The 24,668-nt window shown below is 36.6% G+C and overlaps 1 protein-coding gene across 1 annotated transcript; it reads right to left on the reverse strand.

Annotated features, from left to right (window-relative positions):
- Positions 1–11,241: 11,241 nt before the first annotated feature.
- Positions 11,242–13,216, reverse strand: LOC132293586 (uncharacterized). The gene has a single exon (XM_059791122.1). The coding sequence runs from the start codon at positions 13,042–13,044 to the stop codon at positions 11,656–11,658; it is 1,389 nt and encodes a 462-aa protein (XP_059647105.1). The 5' UTR covers positions 13,045–13,216; the 3' UTR covers positions 11,242–11,655.
- Between the last annotated feature and the right edge of the window lie 11,452 nt (positions 13,217–24,668).

The raw sequence follows: 24,668 nt of genomic DNA on the forward strand, positions 1-24,668 counted from the left end.
TGCATTCCAGTTAAATATCAGGTCCCAGAAATTCACTAAAAATTATTTAACCAGTCCCAACCATCCCTAAATACCAACTCCTATGCCAAAATCCAACACTAGACAACCCATATGAGAGTTACAGGAACCAGTTGATGTAAAATCCCAAGTGTTGACCGGTACGCCTAAACCGGTTGATGTAAAATCCTAGGTGTTGACTGGTTCGCCTAAACCAGTTGATGTAAAATCTTAGGTGTTGACTGGTTTGTAAAAGTCCACTAAATCCATAAGGTGTCAACTGTTTTATCGTAGATGTCGACTGGTATAATAACCATTTGATGTTTTTAACAAGGTGTTAACTGGTTGCAACCAACCAATCAACCGAAATACCAAGGTGTCGACCGGTTCATGCCAACCGGTCGACGTGTGCACTAAACCGGTTGACCAAACTGTGACAGTTCGTCTTCCACGGCTTCGGCGACTACGTCTTTTTCCGTTAAAGTACTAAGGCTACTGTTTTAAGTCCAGAACAACCCTAAACATTATGTAAACCTCTTATGCATAATTTAAACAAATTATAATCAAGAATCATACAAGAAATTCGAAGTTAAACAGACGTATACATATATACATAATCTACTGTAATTCAAGTTTTAGCATGCTTACATAGTTAAATTCTAACCAGATTAATTTAACATTTATTTACTCCTGCAATTGTGATAGAGATGCAAAGAACACAAGTCAAAGGGAGAGAGTTAAGAACAGAACTTGCCTTACATCGACGGTCGTCTAAGTTTTCCGGCGAAACTCTCTCTGTTGGCTCACTGTTTTCCTTCCCAGCCGTCTCTAATTCCCTCAGCCCTTACTATATCGTAATAGTTTTTTTTCTAAAACCCTAGTCAGAATACTACCTAAATATTTATAGGCCACTAACCCTAGGTTCAATTAAACCCTAAACATAATCCACTCGGCCCATAGAAAACTAGGTTATAAACTATGTCGGCTATGAACTGTGTACTATATGTATGCAACTAACCCTACAGTCACGTTACGGCAAAACAAATAATGAGATTGAATAAAATAAAACAATTTAATAATTAACAATTAACTTAAACAATTAATTCAAATAAAACAAATAATCAAATAATTTCAAACAAATAGTCAAATAAGGAAATTAAAAACAATTTATGCAAATAAGTCAAATTTCAAGAAAACAATCAATTAAATAAATCAAATAATCAAATAATAAATAAAAAAAATCTAATTTAAACAACAAATTAAATACCAGGACTATCCTTTTGAAATTAGGGGTATTACATTTCCCCCCCTAACAAAAGGAATTCCGTCCTCGGAATTTGCTCTTACCTTCTTCCATTAATCCAGGAAACTACAAGCGAATGACATCCTCCCGTTCTGAAGTGGACTCAGCCTCATTGTGATGACTCCACTGCACACGAACTAAAGGGATAACCTTGTTACGAAGGATTTGATCCCGACGGTCGACAATATGACACGATGGCTCCAGATAAGTTGCATTCGGCTGCAACTCAATCTCCCCAACATCGATATGCTGATACCGATCCTCATCTCGCAGAAATTTCCGCAACATGGAAACATGGAACACATTATGGACATGATCCAAATTATCCGAAAGGGCCAATCGATAAGTGACAGCTCCAACTCAATCCGTAATCATGAATGGACCGACAAACCACGGTGATAACTTCCCTTTCTTCCCAAAGCGCATTACACCCTTCATAGGCGACACTTTGAGTAGAACCTGATCCCCAATCTGAAACACCAAAACACGAGTGCGACGATCAGCATAGCTCTTCTGCCTACTTTGAGCTGTACGCATGCGATCTCGAATAAGAGCAATCTTTTCAGAAGTATCCTTGATGAACTCAGGACCCAAGAATCTGCTCTCACCAACCTCCATCCAACAAACAGGCGATCGACAGGGTCGGCCATATAACGCCTCAAATGGTGCCATCCCAATAGTCTTTTGAAAACTATTGTTATAAGTAAACTCCACAAGCGGTAAGTAATCCTCCCAGTGGCCCTTGAAATCAAGAACACACGACCGAAGCATATCCTCCATAATCTAATTCACCTGCTCAGTCTGTCCATCAGTCTGAGGATGATAGGCAGTACTAAGGTGCAACTCCGTACCCAAAGCCTACTGAAAACTCTTCCAGAATCCAAACACAAAGCTCGAATCCCTGTCCGATATAATAGACAATGGAATGTCGTGTAACTTCATAATCTAGGCAATGTAAAGTCTCGCCAACTGCTCCGAAGTGTAGTCAGTACAGATAGGAAAAAAATTGAGCTGAATTTGTTAGTCTGTCCACGATAACCCAAATAGAGTTGTGATCCTTGAAAGAGTTTGGCAATCCCTCCACAAAATCCATATAAATGCTCTCCCATTTCCACTCCGGTATTGGTAGTGGCTGTAGAGCTCCTGGCGGCCTCTGATGATCAATCTTGACCATCTGACAGGTACTACATCGTGAGACAAAAAGAGCAATGTCCCTCTTCATACCTGCCCACCAAAACTGCCGCTTCATATCCTGATACATCTTATCGCCTCTCAGATGAACAGAGAACTCAGAGTGGTGAGTCTCAGTCATCACATCCTTCCGCAAATCATCAGCAGAAGGTACCACTAACTGTCATTTGTACCTCAAACCTCCATCAGCCCCAACATAGTAGAATGGAACCTCTCCGGAAGCTATCTCTGCAACCTTATCAATGCATTGCTGATCCGTGAGTTGTGCCTTCAAAACCTTGTGAATGATAGAAGGAGTAACTACTATAAAAGCCATAAACGCATCCGATAATTCATCCACCTTCGTCAATGCATTCCACTCAGTAGTGGATAGAGTGGAAAGACTACCAACAGGTTGGCGACTGAGTGCATCCGCCACCACATTAGTTTTTCCTGGATGGTACTGTATAGAAAAGTGATAGTCTTTCATAAACTCCAACCATCTACGCTGTCTCATATTCAGCTCCCGCTGAGTGAACAAGTACTGCAGACTCTTGTGATCACTAAATAACCTGAAGGACTCACCCAACAGATAATGCCTCCAAATACGTAAAGCAAAGACCACAGCTGCCAACTCCAAATCATGCGTTGGATAATTAAGCTCATGAGGCTTAAGCTTCCAAGATCCATAAGAAATCAGTCGCTCCTCCTACATTAAAACACATCCAAGACCCTGCAATGAAGCATCCGTGTAGACAAGATACTCTGTCCCGTTCTGTGGAGTAGCCAGAACCGGTGCAGAAGTCAACTTCCTTTTTAGCTCATCAAAAGCTCGCTGACAGTGCTCATCCCACACGAACTGTACACCCTTCTTGGTCAGATGAGTGAGTGGTCCTGCTATCTTAGAGAACCCCTAGATGAACCGACGATAATATCCTGCCAAACCAAGAAAACTCCGAATTTCAGTAGGTAAAGTAGGCTGTCCCCACTCTACCATAGCTGAAACCTTGGCTGGATCAACCATTATCCCCCTTTCTGACACCACGTGACCCAAAAACTTCACTTCCCGCTGCCAAAATTTACACTTCTCGAACTTGGCATATAACTGGTGCTCACGAAACGTCTGCAAGACTATGCGAAGATGTCTAGCATGGTCATCCTCAGACCTAGAATAGATCAAGATATCATCAATAAAGACTATGACAAACTGATCCAAATAAGCCCGAAAGACTCTGTTCATTAAATCCATGAACACTGCAGGTGCATTAGTCATCCCAAACGGCATGACACGAAACTCATAAGAACTATATCTCGTAAGGAACACTGTCTTAGGAACATCCTACTCCTTAACCCTCAGTTGATGATACCCAGAACACAGATCAATCTTAGAGAAGTATGTGGCTCCCCGTAACTGATCAAACAAATCATCGATCCTGGGTAGAGGGTACTTGTTACGAATGGTAACCTTGTTCAACTCCCTATAATCTATACACAGGCGAAGCAAACCATCCTTCTTATTCACAAACAGAACCGGTACTCCCCAGGGTGAAGTACTCCTATAAATAAAACCCTGGCTGAGTAACTGCTGAATCTGATCCCTCAGCTCTCTCATCTCCACTGGTGCCATCCTATAGGGTGCCCTAGAAATAGGCGTAGTGCCTGGAGCTAAGTTAATCACAAAATCGATCTCGCGACTAAGTGGCAACCCTAGAATCTCCTAAAATACATCCAAAAAATCCTGTACAATCGGTATGTTATCCAATGATACAGTAGTCCCCTCCACCTTCTCCTCCTCCATATGGAACAAATAAGTGCTAGTACCTCCATTAGAATATGACATAGCTACAACGTACAAATCCCGACTAGGTATGGCGAACACAATAGACCTATCATACCAGTTAACTTAGCATGGTAATGCGATAACTAATCCATCCCATGCATCATATCATAAGTGTGCATGTCCAGGACCAAAAGACTGGCTAGAAATTTGAGTCTGCCATTATCTAGTGTTACAGGCCTATTACTCCTATGTAAAATGGCGGTATTACCAAAAAGGTGTAAAAATACCCTGAGGTCTATTGCATACATGTGTCACCAACCTAAATCCCAACTGTTCTAAATACTCCGTAATGCAACACACGTAAAGTAAACAAAACACTCCGTAAGCTACACATTTTTTTTTTTTTACTATCATTAAATCCCAGAAATTCTGCCTTCAAAACCAAACCTGCTATGTTGATTACACAAGTTCTTTTATAAACTTCTTGGTAACCAATCTGTCTTCACACCATGTATTTACAAGCAACTATTTGCTTGCCTGTTCCACAAACCCCAATTGCCCACTGGGATAATCATCTATTAATGCAACATAATCATCCCAATATAATCTAATAAAACCATATATATCACCAAAATGCTATCACACAACACAATAAAAGATAGCCAAAACCACCAGTTCACTTTATTAAGAACTTTTCCAAACCAAAAATTGTCAAACGAATAATCATAAAATATTCTTTAACAGAATCTTAATGTACGTGCTTCAATTTGTACTACATTCCTACTAATACCTCATCCACTACTAGTAACTATAAGTACTCTTAAAAGAGCAGTCATCCTTGAACTCCGATGCCGTCCATTTTGGATGCAACGGTATCCCCTCCAACCTGATCTTCTTTAGGGTCTTCCTCTCCGCTTGGCTCAGCTTTGAGTACCGCCGAAGTTGTCTTAGGTCCACAGTATGTTGGCCAATCCCGCACGTAAGAAACTTTCCTTGACTTGCACTCCGATGCAACGCCTATTGGAATCAACTCTCTGGTCTCCAATTCTGCTTTCTTGGTCGGCCTTCGTAGGGGAATCACCAGAGTAACCTTCCTCGGCCTTGGGCCCTTCTTTGCTTTCATCGCGGCCCTCATCCTTCTCCTAGTGCCAAACATTTTGAAATTATAGAATACACTTGACATTAGTACTTTCTAAACGAACCATAAAGGAATTCAACGAATCCTAATCCTAAGCTCTAATCAAGAGAAAACGCTACGCGGAAGACTTAATATGAAACGTCCTAGAGACACTTGAACCTGGAGTGCTCTGATACCAACTGTGATACCTCTCGGATCCGAGACACGGGTTGATCAGGCCCAGGCCCGAACCCGAGGGAATATCTAACAATTAATATGTTATAACGAACACAGAATACAAAATTGAATAAGAATAAATATTATAAGCTGAAAAGAATACTAATATAAAATCCTCAATTGATAACACTTAACAAAATACAATTTCCAAACCTCCATGATTACAACTCGGGAATCCATCTTTAGTGGACCCCTATTTAAAAATCCCAAACTAGATGAAAATAAAACTGAAGATAAAAATCCAAACCCAATATCTGAAAGGAAGTCCTACATCGTCGGTAAAATGGAAAATCGTCTCTACTCAGCACGAACAAGCTCAAGCCTAAAACGGACCTACACCTGAAAAATAGGAGTGGGTCAGGCCCACGAACAAGTTCTATCCTACTACAATCCAAGCAGAGACTCGATACGCATGTACATTCTAACCAACTCAACAATAGCTAGTAGTCCGTATGTATATATATATAATCACACTAAAGGACTCTCACTGGACTACAGGCCGATCTCAACCTGAATAGAGGCAACATGCAAAACGCACACAAAGTGGGCCTGCGTACCTAAGCCTAACAGGGTACACCTCCAACCATCATAGCCAGCTATGCATCCCAATGCATATACGCTCCCGAACCGTTGATCTTGAGACTCAAGCTCATATCGAGGTACCATAAAAATATATTTACAATCCATCCAGAATCCATAGCAGTGCCGCTCAACTATGCGTTGCCTTGACACTATAAATCAATAAGATTTAACTTCTAATTAATTCATTCTTTAATTCCATAGTAGGTAGGACTTAGCGTTTTTTGAGCTAATCCCCCTAGTATGTCACCGTCCCATACCGGTGCATACAATCCATCCATTTAGCAGTTGATAATACATACCATGCATGTAAATATCAACTAAATTCATACATCCAACAATTGAGAATAAAAACATTAAATTTAAACATCAATTGTTCCATAATAAGCATACCTAAAGTTATGTATTTTAATATGCTGATTTAAACAACACAACCAAAAATCCAACAATTAACCATACAACAGTATATGTAAATATCAATTTATTCCCAAGATCCGTATAATTGAGAGGACATAAATAAATGTCTGCACACAATTATAAATACATCCATTGATTTCATATACCCATGATATAAAACATGGTTACAATCTTTGCATATTATTTAGCAATAATAATCTAAATAGCATGCATATAATTTATTTTATACAAATTATCAGGCATCTCCAATTGATTATATAACATCCCCAACATAATTAAACTATTTCAATTCAGTTGATTGATTTAAAACAGTTTGAATCCATAAATTAACCATTACGTTAATTTTATTCCAAACCTAGCATATCATTTATATTATGCATTCCATTTAATCATCGAGTCCCGGAAGTTCACTAAAAATTAACCATTATGTTAATTTTATCCTAAACCTAGCATATTATTTCATATTATGCATTCCAGTTAAATATCAGGTCCCAGAAATTCACTAAAAATTATTTAACCAGTCCCAACCATCCCTAAATACCAACTCCTATGCCAAAATCCAACACTAGACAACCCATATGAGAGTTACAGGAACCAGTTGATGTAAAATCCCAAGTGTTGACTGGTACACCTAAACCGGTTGATGTAAAATCCTAGGTGTTGACTGGTTCGCCTAAACTGGTTGATGTAAAATCTTAGGTGTTGACTGGTTTGCAAAAGTCCACTAAATCCATAAGGTGTCAACTGTTTTATCATAGATGTCGACTGGTATAATAACCATTTGATGTTTTTAACAAGGTGTTAACTGGTTGCAACCAACCAATCAACCGAAATACCAAGGTGTCGACCGGTTCATGCCAACCGGTCGATGTGTGCACTAAACCGGTCGACCAAACTGTGACAGTTCGTCTTCCACGGCTCCGGCGACTACGTCTTTTTCCGTTAAAGTACTAAGGCTATTGTTTTAAGTCCAGAACAACCCTAAACATTATGTAAACCTTTTATGCATAATTTAAACAAATTATAATCAAGAATCATACAAGAAATTCGAAGTTAAATAGACGTATACATATATACATAATCTACTGTAATTCAAGTTTTAGCATGCCTACATAGTTAAATTCTAACCAGATTAATTTAACATTTATTTACTCCTGGAATTGTGATAGAGATGCAAAGAACACAAGTCAAAGGGAGAGAGTTAGGAACAGAACTTGCCTTACATCGACGTTCGTCTAAGTTTTCCGGCGAAACTCTCTCTGTTGGCTCACTGTTTTCCTTCCCAGCCGTCTCTAATTCCCTCAGCCCTTACTATATCGTAATAGTTTTTTTTCTAAAACCCTAGTCAGAATACTACCTGAATATTTATAGGCCACTAACCCTAGGTTCAATTAAACCCTAAACATAATCCACTCGGCCCATAGAAAACTAGGTTATAAACTATGTCGGCTATGAACTGTGTACTATATGTATGCAACTAACCCTACAGTCACGTTGCGGCAAAACAAATAATGAGATTGAATAAAATAAAACAATTTAATAATTAACAATTAACTTAAATAATTAATTCAAATAAAACAAATAATCAAATAATTTCAAACAAATAGTCAAATAAGGAAATTAAAAACAATTTATGCAAATAAGTCAAATTTCAAGCAAACAATCAATTAAATAAATCAAATAATCAAATAATAAATAAAAAAAATCTAATTTAAACAACAAATTAAATACCAGGACTATCCTTTTGAAATTAGGAGTATTACACCATGGTTGCATCGGGTGTGAGAATTCCAGTTTTATTCTTTCATATGGTCTCTTTAATCATGTATGAAGTGTGGCCATGGGCTAAACTGTTTGCGCCCTAAAATAATATTTTATTTTTTATTGGGCCACATGTCTATTTGCACTATATGTTAATATTCAATTTATGGCTATGTGACAGAAACTAAGAAGGCTCATAGTGCAATAAGAATTATGGTCGTAGTCTAGTAAATAACGATTGATTATGTGGACAATAATTTATTAGCATTTGTAAGACTTATCTTTGAAACACATGGTATAAGCTGATTGGAGAGATATAATTTATTTATTATATATTTTTCAAAAAAAGGAGTTGTAGTTGAGTTTTTCCCACGTAGAGACAAAACTTTAAATAAGTTTCAGACAAGTTTGAATTCAAATAAAGAGTTTGAATTCAAAAGGGGTGCAATTGTTTTCAACCGCTGATGGAATCTTCTATAAATAACGCTGGATGGCTCTGTACGAAAAGTCCCCAACCACACAATGCATTTTCCATTCCTACAATTTACTTAAGTATTTTCATTGTATTACACTTCTTTTGCTTAGGATTTTTCATTTTCTGCAATTTCATACAGTCTTTTACTTGTACTTTACTTCTATTCATAGGAGTAGCCTAGTATTAGATTTACACTTCTTGTACTCTATATGAGAATTTTACTTATAAAATAAAAGTTGACGCTTGGGTTCAGTCCCCTCTACTTTTATTTTTTAAGTCTCTTAGAATAAATGAATGCTCGTGTAATTTGTTTTACTCTCTTCATCAATTCTACATATAGTGCTAAAAGTCCTTTTTATTGAGGCGTTGAAGAACCTGAAGGAAGGGGTCATCCTTGCCTTCCAGCAGTCGCCTGATTCACAAAAGGGCCGATTATGAATTCGGTCAGCACCAAGGATAGTTTAGTTATCCAACTCCTTGGGTCAAAAGACTCTGGCACGCCCCTAAAAAAAAGAGCCAAACACAAACGGTAATTTGATACCATTTCATATTTTCGGATTTCAAAATTTCATTTCCAAGTTCATTTTTTTGCATATTTGGTCGTCAGGGGGTCGGATTTTGAGTCGGGGCTTCGCGGGAGCCGCGGACCATTTCTGCGCACTTAAAATCATTTTTTACACTTTCGTGCACATTCGTTTCAACCTAGAAATGCATTTAGGGTAAATGTATACTTAGTGCAAAGTTACATTTTTTGAGTTTTTAAGCCTTTACTGATTTAGGAGCATTTTGGCCATTTCACAGTTTCTTTTCATTTCTCTCGCATAGCCGGGTAGAAAATTTGATTTCGGGAGGGGTTTCTTCTTCGTATTTTTCTAGAAAAATTCGTTTGATAGTCCCTTTTTTCTCTCAGATGTGGATAGATCATGTAGCAGCTCTTTTGCCCTCTTAACCTCTTCTGATCTAGGGGCATTTTTGGGATTTTGCAGTTTTTTTTTTTTTCGCCCAATCGGGTAGAAAACTCGATTTTAGGGGAGGTTTCTTCTTCGTATTTTTCCAGAAAAATTCGTTTCGGCTCTCAGTTCTGGCTGAATCTATTTTTTTCCCTAGCATGTCAAGGTGCTTGTCAGGATGCTCGTAGGGTGCTCGTGGTGCCTCGTCTCGACGTCGTGACGTTGATTTTTGTTTTCGCTCGTTCTCGTTCGTCCGGACTCCAAATCAAATAAACTTTTTTTTTAACTTGACTAATTTTTCGTTGTCTTTCCAACAATGTGCTCTGTTGCACCCAGATCTTCCTAAATAATTACCAGTTTACCCTTTTTGCCTTAAGTGCTCGTTTTTCTTCGTCATACCGTTTCTCCTTCATCCGGATTCCGAATCATGCGATTCTTGAGTCCATCTTGATTAGTTTTTCGTTGTCTTTCCAGCGGTGTGCTTGGTGGCACTCGAATCCATAGTTTCAAAAATAACTATTTTGCCCTTGGGGCTATTTTTGTCTGGTTTTTCTTACTTTCCGCTTCCGCTACTTTCTTTTGAGTTCCGTGACTTCCCACGGATGTGTTTCGGGAATGATATACATTCTAGGGACGTCATTTCTATGTAAAATGACTATTTTGCCCCTGGGGGTTTAATTGTTATTTTTCCGATCTTTTGCTTTCGTGTCAGTTCTCATTGAGTTACACGACCTCATGGAAGGTCATCAAAGTGTCCTAGAGGTGTGTCGTGCCTTGGGAGACCGTTGTTTTGTTTTTTGCTTCCACATTCTAGATTCGTTATTGAATCTACGTTCGGTTCATCACAGGACGCACTGGCCTAAAAATCAGGACCGTCACAATGACCGCCCAAACCGACCCAATTTTCCCCACCCACCCATTGAAAACTGACATTTGCACAAAAGTCTCCCCACATGGAAAAATACTAACAGAAATGCTCAAATTATAAGACAAAGTGAACACAAAATGTCACACAACCTTACTTGGAGAGGATCTGTTCTATAGGCTTTGTACCTCTGGTTCTTGAGCTTTAAGGAGAGACAAACTAAATCCGGTGGACCATTCAAAATTAATTAAAACTTGTGTCCTTCGCCACCAAACCAAGGTCGGAGTGACTAACATATATCATCTAAATGAAGACATTTGCTTCAATCGTTTGCTATTTTTGCCAGTCAATAAAGGGAATTAAGAAAAGAGAAATATTTCTATGTAACATTTCATTTTTCGATGGTAAATGAAGGATTATAACAATTCATTAGGATGAACAGAAAGCAGTGTATATAAGCTGTAAGCATACCTCGAACAATGCAACCAAAGGTGACGTATCATTGATAAAGTCGACTCAAAGAAAATGCATAATGCATTCCAGTTTAGTGAGCATATTTTTTATGAGTAGATAAGACAGATTTCATTGGATGGTGTAATTTCATTGGTTGGGCATACGTAATTTCATGCCCAAGGGTGCTGCTTGTTAAAACTGTAAAAACTTAAAAGTATTCCTGCAAGTCTGAAATGGTCAACAGTAAATTTGTAAAAACAAATGAGAACTTACAATTCTCTGAAAAACAATGACTTTCTTTCAAATAAACTTCTTTCTATTGATTTCTGTAAACCATGAAATATGTAACACCAAAAAAACAACAATGATTTTTATCTCACCAACATAAAAAAAAATTAAAAAATTAAAACTAAATTAAATTTCTCTTGTTTGATTGAGATTTTCTTTCCCCAGCCCAAAAAAAAAAAACCACCTATCAGTTTCAAACATATGAATTTCAATCCTAGAACTCAAACCTGAAACTAATTTATCATCTCTTTAGTATCTAGCTATCACCCATCATACCACAGGCGATTCTCGCACCAATATATACAACTCAACCCCACCAACACCTCAGCAATGGCTGCTTCAGTCTTCTCCTTATCCGAAAAATGTAGAGTCTGCAGCAACAACACGGACGGACTCGTATTAAAACTCATCTTCCCAAAGCTCCTCTCCATTTGCCACTTCAAGGTATCATGTGCCATGGGCGCAAGCCACCCCATTATCTCGGCCAGCGCCCCCCTCCACCCCTCGGCCAGGAAGTCATCGTCCGCATTCCTCACATTCCTGCTCAGCTTCGACCGAACCAGGGTTTTCAAGCTCTCAGGCAATGACATATACAAATCCTCCCGCGCATCATCATCTATTGTCATTGCAGTGTCCAAGTACTTCTCCGCCAGAATAATCACGTTGGCATAACGTGTGGCGAGGCCAGAACCTCCCACAGTGGAGGTCCCCGCCGCATGAAACACCCTGTTATTGTTTGCACCAAAAGATGACCCTTCTGGCGAAAAACAAATCGATTTTCGGCTATAAAACCTCACAAAATTCGGTCTGGAGGTTGTTGGCATCGGTCCTGACCGACTTATTTGTTTGATGAGGCAAGACTCAGGCTGAATTTTGCTAATCTCTCTGGGATGGGAAGACATTATTGTACTTAATGAAACGCGAGGGAGAATCGGAATATAGGGGCCGAAGAGGCTGCAAATTCGGCTGTAGACGATGAAGAGGATTGGAGCCATTAGGCCAACACTCTTGTCAAAACTCTGGTTCCACAGGGAAGTTTCTCTGAAATTATGGACTTGTCTTCTTTGGAAAGAGATCTTCTGATTGAAAAGATCAAAATTCGTCTTTTGGGACTGCATTACGTGACTGCTCTTCTTCCATTGACTCAACTTTCGTTCTGTTATCTCCAATTCGGTGAGAGCCTCCAATGCTGAATACAGATTAGACGTGGCCAATATCAAATTCTCCATCTTTTGGATCTTTTTCTCAGCTTTTTTCGACGCATATTCTAGTTTTCCAACATCCAAGACACCCAATTTGAGATCGGTGTATAGAACGTCGAAGCGATTTAGAGACAAATTAGAGCATTTTTGGCCCAATCGAGCCAAAAAGGTTGCAGCTTTATCTAGATCCTCGAGTCTCTCTGCGCACGTCAGGTTCAAAAGGAAGTCTTCATCATTGGAATTCAAATAAAGGACGCCTTCAGATTTCAAGATCACATTTCTCAGCTTGAGCATTTCGTGATCCGACAGAGATTTGTAGAGAGAGATTATTATTGACATTGTTTTCGCGGTCTCGAATGAGAGGATTCCGAGGGGGGCCTTGGTGGTTTTTTTGCCGCTGCGAAGGCCAATATCTGAGAGCCACCGCATGGTGGTGGTTTTCACCACCATGGATAACTATGGTGTTTTTGTGTAGTTAGGGTAAAAATTGAGAGAGAGAGAGTGCTGAATATATGGAGAATGATCGGAGATTGATGGGTCCAGTCTAGGAGGATTTTCCCTGTGAAGAACGCGTTTGGACAGATGGAAATGCAGAGAAAGAAGCGGAAAATTGACAGGCAGTGCAGCTGTGTGTGAATATGGGAAAATGCAGAGAGGATTGAGAGCATAATAGGATGGAAAGAAACAGATAATGAAGTCTATTATTGCGGTTTGACCGCCACGTCATGGAAAACTCGTTATGTCAGTTAAAAACTTTTAGTAAGTGAACGAGGTCAAGCTTCTTTCAATGCAACTTATGTTATGTCAGTTTTTGATTGGGAGGAAATCTTAACTCTTGCCGACCTACTTTTATCTGGCAAGCAATGTTGGCATTTTTAAAACTCTGTGTACCTGTACCCATCTGGTTATAGTTCCAACATTATTTTATGTTTAATATTTGTCCTTATTCAGAGTTTGAATGAGTCCATACTTTTTTATCTTTTTATTTTTTTTAAATAATATTTGTGTTGAATCTTTTAAAATGTCTCGTAATTCACTAATCACAAGTAATCTTGTAATTATGTAATCGTCTTCACATATACCAGTAAGGAAAAGCTTGCTGAAGTATTTTTAATTTTTATTTGATCTGTTTCTAAACATTTCTAATTATTAGTATAATTAAATTATGAAGAAATGTGACAAGTGTGTGAATGGCTAAACACCTATGATATTATTTTATTTTTAATAATTCTTTAATTCCAAAATGTTGTACACAACCCGTCAAACACTCTCTGTTTTCTAGTGCTAGTTTCTTATGGGTTATTATTATTAATTTTTTTTTTCAAAATGCAATTATAAAGCGTGTTAACTAAATTCTTAGTTTCTCACTCGGGCTTGTCGACATGGAGATCATAAGTAGCATTTTCACACTGCTAACATCTTCTTTTGACGATATGCTTTCGTCGCTTTTGGGACTTGAAGCAGAAGGGGACGCAAGACACACCATACAATTTTTCTTCCTCCGCGTTTGACAGTCCGCTACAAGCTGGACATATTTGGACTAAGTAATTCCAATAACTTTATTTTCTTTTTCTCGTGATGAAAACGATGATGACTCGTGACTTTGACCAATTCCAGTCGAATCCAATAAGAAGTAAAACCACTTCAGTGAACTACTCATGGAACCTTATCGGAAGTTGGTTCCTTTACTGTCCTATTTAATGTGGTGTACCAATATTTTTGCCACAATTTATATAATTTATATAATTTTTTACATCCCGTCTATAATTACTTACACACTTGTCCTTTCACAGTTGGTGTTCCAATTGATTAATTTTAAATGTATTAATTACTTGAATTTTTATTTTTATAAAACTCTACAAACATTATTATTTTAGACAAAAATAAATTTGTAAGGTAGACATATTTGCACTCCACTCTTCTCTAATTGCACTATATTTACGTTTTTATTTTACCCCTAAATTTATAATGTCACAACTATTCTTTATAAAACTTTAACTGTTTTTTAACTTTCTTTACTTTATTTATTATTTTTTTTTGCCTTTCTATTTGTTTTTTTGGAGAGGTCATCTCAAGGAAAATAATTTATTCCATACTAATAATTTAATTTTTGATAGTCAAAAGAAATAATTTATTCCATAATGATTTTTTATTTATTATTATTATTTTTTTTTTTTTGGTACAATTAAAAAAGATATTTATTCAACAAAGTTAACTTTTTTCCAGTCAAAAAGGTAACTGTTTTTTTATATAATTTTTTTTGGTCCTATCAAAAGAAAAATTTATTAAATAAAAATAACCCTTTTTTTTAGGGGGGTCTTATCAAAAGGGATAATTTATTCAATATAGATTAAAAAAATATTTAATTCTCTTCTTTTCATACTTTTTCTTTTTCTTTTGGGGATCTTGACAAAAATAATAATTTCTTCAGAGACCATAGTATTTGATTCGTCAAATACATCATTATTGTATACTCTTTTCATATATATGGCGCAACCCAATTTTTCTTTTTAACCTTTTTTTGAATCTAAATACCTAAGCAATAAGAAATAACCTAACTAATAAGAAATTCACCCCTTTTTTGTTTGTCTCATTTAAAAGTAAGGGTAACGTATAGCCACACCCCTTGAGGTTTGGCAAAATGACATTCAGAGTAAACTTACCTGTTTTTTTGGACAAAGACACCCCCTGAAGGTTCAAAAAAGGACAAAGACACCCCTTTACATGAAAAATTGACCAAATTACCCTTTAACCGTTTAGGAGACTTTTTTAACTTTACAAGTTGATAAATTGAATAAATCTATCATCATGAATAATTAATGCATAAAAAAAAAACTTTATATTGTTCACTTTTTTTTTTTTTTTTTGGTTATTTACTTTATAAATGTCCTAACTTCTTAAAAATGTAGACGTCTAAAATGATTTTTTGATTCAATACATATTATTTCAAATAATTATATTTTGTTATTACTTCCTTTCTTTTTCTTTTTTATTTTTAAATTAAGATGCTTAATTCTTTCATCTAAAAAAATTAAACTAATCTCTTTTCCTTGCATCTAAAATTATATATAAAATGTTATGCATTTCCCAACATAAAAGAAAATAGGTACCAGTATAATTTTATGCATGCCTTTGTTTTTTTTTTTTCCTTCTTTTTTTTTCCCTTTGTTTTATTATTATTTTTTTCCCTTTTATGTTGGGAAATGCATAATATTTGATATATAATTTAAGATGCATAAAGATATACTGGTACCACATTTTTTATTTTTAAGGAAAAAAGATTGGTTTAATTATTTTAAATGAAAGAATTAAGCATCTTAATTTAAAAATAAAAAAGAAAAAGAAAAGAAGTAATAACAAAATATAATTTATTTGAAATATATGTATTGAATCAAAAAATTATTTTAGATGTCTACATTTTTAAGAAGTTGGGATATTTATAAATAAATAAATAAATAAGTGAACAGTATAAAGTTTTTTTTTTTTTTTGGTCACTTTTTTTTTTATGCATAAATTGTTCATGAGGGTAGATTGGTCCAATTTATTAAATTGTAAAGTTAAAAAAGTCTCCTAAACGGTCAAAGGGTAATTTGGTCAATTTATCATGTAAAGGGGTGTCTTTGTTTATTTTTGAATCTTTAGGGGGTGTCTTTGTCCAAAAAATAGGTAAGTTTCATCTGAGTGTCCTTTTGTCAAACCTCCGGGGGTGTGGCTGTACTTTACCCTAAAAATAATTTAAATTCTTCATTTTGATCCAGTTATTGAGACAACTCAAACGGCGTTTCCTTGTTCTGGGGATCCTTTATCTTTGTTTTGAATTATTAGGTTTAGACATTACTTCGGCGATCCTTAATCCTTTGAAAACGAAACCATCATAGTATTTTTTAACTTCTCCGAAAAAAAGGATGGTAATTTGATCATTTACCGATCTAGATCTGATAGATACGATTTTTTTTTATCTTTTTTCGATTGAGGGTAAATGTCAATTCTATATTGTAAAGCCACATGCAATGCGCAAAAGATGCCCGTACGGTTGTTCAATTCTATCTTCTTTTTTTCTTGTTATTCTTTATCTTTCTTTCACAGTTCTTATTATTAAAAGCTTACCCAAGAGTTGTTCAACGAATCCGTTAGTTGGAATCACGGTATGGGTAGATGTCACAGATGATGAATCAAAAGTTTTCAATTGACTTCTTCTTTTAATTGGTCTAATGTTTCATACTAATGGATTCGGGTCCATAACCATGGGTTCCAATGCACTAGATCTTGTAGCACAATCATACTCAATTCGATGGAATTGTTTGATCTTAAAGGAGATCTTCTATAATTTTGCACATGAGGGGTTATTTCTTAGTTTCACCCAGTCATTAATAACTTGATTATTTTTAGATAATAGTAAATACAAACAACATGACAGAGCTAGAATTCTAACCTTGTGTCATGACCTACGGGCCAAGGGACAGTCTCAGGTAGACAGTTTCTATGGGGCGTAAGCCTCCCAAAAGGTAACGAAGGCATAACTATACTGATTCGGTAGACTCTAAAGACACCCTTGGTACAATATTGACGATCTCACAAAGATTCAATTTCAGTGAATTTCCATTTACTGATCTCATCTTTTATACATTGGAAAAATCCGTTTTGTTATTAATAGGCTAGGAAAAGGGAAAAGAATAACTGAAAGAAAGGAAATCAATTAGTTATTCGTCAAAGTTTCAATTATTCTTGAATGAGGTATTCAACTCCAGGGATGAATCGAAAAAAGAAATCTTTATTGGTTCTACCTCCTATTTTTTATGAAGAGAATGAATCTTTTTGGGGCCGAGCTTGAGGCTTCTCAGCCGCAGGAGCAAGGAACGAATCCCCAAAAAATTCCATGAGTTCGCAATTTCTACCACAAGAAAAAGCCATTTTTTTGCAACATTATTCAAAAAAGGCTAGGAGGCCTTAAACTCCGGATGAGTTTGAGAATCAAATTCAAGCCCCCTTTCTCCTCGGTCCACAGAGACAAAATATAGGACTGGTGCCAACAGTTCATCATGGAAGAAATGACTCACTAAGCCGGGATCACTAACTAATACTAATATAATACTAATATAATAGAAAAAAATCCAGTGTTTCACTAAGATTTCGAATAGCAGTCTCGAATTCAAGTTGATTATATTTCGCCTCTTCCTCAGAGAAAGACAATCAAACAATTCCCAATCATGGTCCTTCTATCTTTGTATTTCGAAAGGAAGGGGGATACGGAAGATAGGAAATTTCTTCCAACCTAATTCTTCCTAAATTTTCTATCTCAATAATTCAATAAATAGGTTCTTAGTTATAATCTACAGGCTACTCCGCTCATGAAGAAAAGGGTTATTTCTTCCGTGATGAACTGTTGGCACCAGTCCTACATTTTATCTCTGCGGACTAAGGAGAAAGGGGGCTCGGCAGGAAGAGGATTGTACCATGAGAGGATTCTAGAAGGGATTCTTCCTCTTATTTTTATTTCTCGAATCGAGAGATCCATGAATTGGGATCCTAATGCATATAGATACAAATGGTCCAATAGTTGGCCATGCTTGAAGTCGTTACCTTAACCGTAAGGAGGGGGATGCCGAAGGCAGGGCTAGTGACTGGATTAAAGTCGTAACAAGGTAGCTGTACTGGAAGGAGGGCTAAAATCACTTATTTTGGCTTTTTTTACCCCATATTGTAGGGTGGATCTCGAAAGATATGAAAGATCTCCCTCCAAGCCGTAACGGTCCTAAGGTAGCGAAATTCCTTGTTAGGTAAGTTCCGACCCACACGAAAGGCGCAACGATCTGGGCACTGTCTCGGAGAGAGGCTTGGTGAAATAGATATGTCTATGAAGATGCGGACTGGCTTCAAGTAGTTCAAGAATAGTGGCGTTGAGTTTCTCGACCCTTTGCCTTAGGTTTTATTCATCATTTTTAATTTTTCTTAAAAAATATTGCATTGACTTGACCCCTTTAATCTCGACGATTCTTCCAAGTGTAGGATAACCCCAAAGGGTTATGGGTTTTTTTTCTAACAATTGGGGCCCTCCCTTCACCACCCCTATGGGGATGGTTTATAGGGTTCATAACTACTCCTCTTACTACAGGACACTTACCTAGCCAACATCCCAGTGTGGATGATCATCCTCTCGGACCAGCTACTGATCATCGCCTTGGTAAGCTATTACCTCACCAACTAGCTAATCAGACGTGAGCTTGGATCATCACTTATTACATGAATAGATATAATGACTAAAATCCAAAGAAACATTTGTCTTTTGGTCAACATAAGCATAAATAGTAGTTTAAAAGAATAAAAATCTTTCGATTTATAAATTATAATTCGGGTGTCCATTTAGTTGGCAAACAGAACCCATCATTGATTTGAGATATTGATAAAGTGAATACCCAGTCTATTCAATGCTACTTATCAATTTATCTAGTAAACTCTTAGGGGCTCATATAGCCCAAGTCGGATTAATCGTATTCTAGGCCAAAGCAATGAACATATTTGAAGTGGCTCATTTCATACCAGAGAAGCCTATGCATGAACAAGGATTAATTTTACTTCCCCACCTAGCTACTCTAGGTTAGGGGGTAGGTCCTGATAGGGAAATTATAGACACCTTTCCATACTTTGTACCCGGTGGATTGATGTATTTCAGTTACAAGGCCTGAAGTAGCAGAGCCTTGGGTAAAAATAGCACTGAGTTAGAGCTATAGCTATAAGTGCTACGGATGGTCTAATGAAAGGAATGGAAGTGGTTGATATGGGAGCTCCTCTAAGTGTTCCGGTTGGTGGGGCAACTCTCGGACGAATTTTCAATGTGCTTGGAGAACCCGCTTCTTTAGGTGGAACTCCAGGTTGAGGAGTTACCCGGAATGCTACCAAAATATCAATATCTTTGGTTTCATAGGAATATTAGATTGTGAAGTGTATAAGAAAGAAGGGTTGTATTTATTAAACACGTGCAGATATAGCTATCTATATATCCGTTTTACCCTTTATTGTCGCTCTATTCAGGACAGCACGGGTCAAAAATTGACAAAGTAATATTTCCATTTATTCATCAAAAGAGGCGTCCCCTTTGCAGCCAGAATTGATTTTCCTTGATACCTAACATAATGTATGAAAGGATCCTTAAACAACCATAGCTCATTCCAAGTTCGAAGTACCATTTGTACAAATAAGAATCCCCTTTGTTACATGATTTCTTCTTCATATAAATAGATATAGGATCTATTGGGCAATTACTTAGAAATACATTTTGTGCAACAGCCCTTCCTATCTGATAGAAAAGGATCCCATGATCCTAAATCGATCTTACAGGGGATCGCAAATCCCAAAGATGGGGCACTCGACCCTGATTACAGATTGGGGCATAGAGGTTCATGACAGAAATGAAAGTTTTTTTTCATGTCAAAAGAGATAATTTTTTTAATGGTTACTTTTATTTTTTTGGCCCGACCAAAAGAGTCAATTTATTCCACGTAAATTTTTATTTCTTGGTCGGGTAAAAAAAAAATTTATTCAATTAATTTTTTGTCAAGAGACCTAAAATAATAAATATTAGAGATAAGGAAAGGAAATCTAAAAGGATAGTTTTGTTATTTAAAAAGTAATAATTATTTACTTGTAAAGTGAAGGTTAGAATTGCCACTTAATTTACTAATTGCAATGCAAACGTTGAAAAGCGGAGTGGGATATCGCCTCCCACTTAAAATTATCTAGCATTTCTTCTCTCTCATCTTTTAGTCAATCCATATGGGAGATGTGTGTGTGTGTGTGTGTATACATATATATAAAATAATTGATGTTGTATGAATGGATTCTGTAAAAGAAAAAGGGTAAAGTACATAGACACCCCCTGAGGTTTGCCATAAGGACAAATAGGTGAAAGTTTGCTTATTTTTGGGCAGCCACACCCCCTTGTAAAATTTATCATCCAAATAGAGCCTTAAAACGTGTGAAAAGTCCATTTACCCTTCACTATTTTATTAAATTTAATTATAAAATATTAAAATAATTAAATGACCAAATTACCCTAAGCACCATTCTCTCTCCTCCTCTGTTCTCTCCTCCTTCATCCTTCCATTTTTTCTTTTTTATATATGTACACACACACATATATATAGAGAGATACATACATACATACATACATATATATATATATATATATATATATATATATATATATATATCCACACACACACAAGGCGGCGACGACGACGAGATGTCGTTCTCTAGTTTAAGGTCATGATAGACGATGCCAATAATATGGAGCTGTTCGAGAACGTAGACGATCTCGATGGAGGGCAGTGGCAAGTTTGCCGTTTTTTAAGGCGAGTCTAACGGCGAAAATGGATCTGGGGCTCTATGGGTCGAGGGAATAGAAGGCAGGCCGTGGATTTAGAGTTGGCCAGTCGTTGATGTAAAGGGGGAGGATGATGATAATGCCAAAGGTGGAGGAGAGGCGGCTTACCGTCGTCATCGCCGCTTGTCGGAAGGCAGAGGCAATGGCCACTTTAGCCTCCCTGGCCTTGCAGGCAACGCTCGTTATGCTCATCTGAACCTTCGAAACCTCGCCTTACTGTTCAATCCGTGGCCGCTTCGTCATCAGAGCTTGGTCCTCACCGGCAATTTCAGTCTTAGAGTCCGTGTCAACCATCCTGATTTGACCGTCCTTACTCGTTGATTTTATCATTATTCAGATCCTTACTCTCCACGTAGGGAGGCTTGATGGTGTCACAGGTGAAAAAAATTCATGCCCATGTTGTTGAATTTGGATTTTGTGATGATATTCACAGTTACATGACAGAGCTGGGTGGTTGTCGGAAATTGCAGGTATCCAATTGAGCACATAATCAAAAGACCCAATTTCATATTGTTTGGATTTTAAGTTGTTGTGTTTTACTATACAAAAATTTGTGGGTATATATATGTAATTTGAACCCCTCTGTGTGTTTGTGTGTGTATATATATATATATATGTGTGTGTGTGTGTGTGTGTGTGTGTGTGGCTTTGTATGGTGGGCAGGTGGCGGTGGAACGGTGGAGGGGAAGAGATTGCTTTTTATTTTTTATTTATGCATAAATTGTTCATGAGGGTAGATTGGTCCAATTTATTATCAAAGGGTATTTTGTCAATTTCTCATGTCAGGGGTGTCTTTGTCCATTTTTGAATCTTCAAGGGGTCTCTTTGTCTAAAAAAATAGGTAAGTTTCACATATGTGTCCTTTTGGCAAACCTAAGGGAGTGTTGTTGTACTTTACCCAAGAAAAAAACAAAAAAAACAAAGATAGATAGGATAATCTATATACAAGAGATGGATTCTGAGGGGAAAATAGAAAGAAAAAATAAAAGAGTTAGAAAAATATTCGAAAAGAAAAAACGTAAAAAAAGAGCGAGAAAATAATTCATACACAAAATGGATTCTGAGATTTAAAAAATATATATATATATACAACATTAGTTTTATATTGTTTTTTTTTTTTTAAATAAAAAAATCTCAGAATCCATCCTGGCTTCTTTTTCCCTTTTATATTTTTCAGCATCCATCAATCTCTTGTGAATGACTTTTTTTTTTTTTTGCTAGAATCCATTCACACAACATTAGTTGTTTTATATATACACACACACATTCTCATATGGATTGATTAAAAAAGGGGAGAGAAGAAAGAATATATATAATTTAAAGGGTATTTTATTAAAAAAAAAATAATATTTGTAGAGTCCCATAAAAATAAAAATTAATTAATTAATGTATTTAAAACTAACCAATTTTAACTATGAAAGGTCTGTATATATATCCTATCTAGGCAATATAAAGGACTGCCTTTAGCGTTCCTTATAATTATATACACAAAAATTAATTTTGTAACCTCTTAAAAAGGTCAGTATATTCATTATTTACATAATAGTAATAGTTAGATGAAATTCATATATATGTAATTTTGGTCCCTTTTTCCATATATTAATTTTGCCTGTTCATAATGACAAATTTCTTGCAATCATAAAATTATGTTATTTTTTTTATTGACCCATGACATGCTTCAAAATTAAAACTCCGTGTTTTAAAATAAATAATTGCAAAAAAAATCTTCCACTGCATACCAAATGTTTCTTAGAAATATCAATCACTTATTCTTGCCTAACCAATTAAAAGAATTTTAAACCACATTCTTGAATACTCTCTCAAATATCAAGAAATGTCTAATTCTCGAAAACGTGCTTCCATGTCAAGTACACATCCAACACGGACGCGACACACACCTGAAGAGAGTGTTAAGATCGTTTGATTTATAAAAATAGGGATAATTACACTTTGCCCCTTCCAATGACGGTCAAAGCCGGTCAATAACAATATCAGCCATTTTTAGTATAAAATGTCACATTTGCCCTTACTATAATTACAAAGACATTTCCACCCTTACTTTTGAACTCAAAATTACTCAAATACCCTCAAAACAATTTGTATACACATTTCAATCTCTCTCTCTCACCTATTACAAGCACGGCTTTCTTGTATGTACATAATATATATATATATATATATATATATATATATATATATATATACTGGCCCATCCTATATATATATACTGGTCTATAAATATATATATACTGGTCCATCCTAAATCTATATTATTATTATTATTATTATTATTATTATTATTATTATATATATAGCTGTAAATCGTCGTCACTATGGCAAATCGTTGCTGAAATCGATGAAGCATCTCGCCGCCGGAATTTATAGAAACCCCTTACCGCCGACAGAGGAACTCTCCTCCTTAGCTCCACTATCCACAGCTGCACTCTAATCCAAAAATTCTCATAGAACAATACCTATTTCTTTATCGATCTGAACTCCGCAATCAGCCAAATCAATAATAACATCGTCTTCTGCGGAAACATCAGCCATGCGACAACAACTGAGACGAACTCAACAAGTACCAGAAGAGCGACTACTTCACCGTTGTCGTTTCACAAGTCTCGCAACTCTCAGTTGATTGGCAACTCAAACCGCTTCACCAGCGAGGACTGGTTAAGTTCGCATCCGAGCAGGAGTTTCGGCGGTGAATATTGCAACGCTTACATCTATGTCGGCGAAGTCGAGGCAGCGGATGTTCATATTCAGACCGGTGAAGTTTAAACCGGAGATGATAGCTTTGCTCTGCCCTGCCTTTCCCACACATCTGTATATCTATATATATACACAAGTTTGACCCAGTTGAAACACTCTCTCTCTCTAAAAAATTCTTGGATCCACTAAGTTTTCTTCTTCCTCAGTCTCCTTATTTTGGGTTGTCATGGTTGGGTTCACTTGTGGATGGTAGTGCCATGTTGGTTGTTGGAGGGGAAGTGTCCGCCAGTGGTGATGATTATGATAGTAGTGGTTGTGACCGCAGCGCCACCACATATGGTAGTTGTCTGTGTATGTATATAGATGTGTATGTATACCTGGTGTGTCTGATAGAGAGGGAAAAGTGAGTGGTAATATCGTCGGAGAAAATGGTTACATGGAATAAAATAGGTTGCCTGAGAAAATGGTTGCTATAGTGGGCGGCGGCGGTGTGTATATGTTATGTATATTAATCATTACACAAGTATAAATTTATTTTTGGGCAATATAGTCATTTCATAGAAAATTCTCTAATATGTCATATTAATATAATACTAGAGGGGTATTTTAGTTATTTAACATGAATTTCTACCTGAAACCAACACCGGCCACATTTGAGGTAAATGAGTGATATTTTGAAACGTTAATGGTACTGCCTGTAATAAGGCCTAACCTCGAGGGAAGTAAGTAAAATTATCCCTATAAAAATAATTAGGGAATGTAGCATATTCTCAAACTAAATACGTAGGTTTTCATTTGAATTAGAAGAGCAGTGTGAGGCCTATGGTTCCTGGACATCGCCAAAGTTGTAAGATTTATTGGAGTTACAACACAAGCATGGAGTTGGAGGAAGATCAATTAACTAAACCACATACAAGGCTCTTCATCAAACACATCGTTGGGAGTGGATCTTTTACTTCCTTTTGGATGGATAATTGGTCTC

The sequence above is a fragment of the Cornus florida genome, unplaced genomic scaffold, assembly GCF_030987335.1.
Source record: "Cornus florida cultivar Cherokee Brave unplaced genomic scaffold, ASM3098733v1 CherokeeBrave_3.0.0_Hap2_Chr02, whole genome shotgun sequence".
Lineage (NCBI taxonomy): Eukaryota > Viridiplantae > Streptophyta > Magnoliopsida > Cornales > Cornaceae > Cornus > Cornus florida.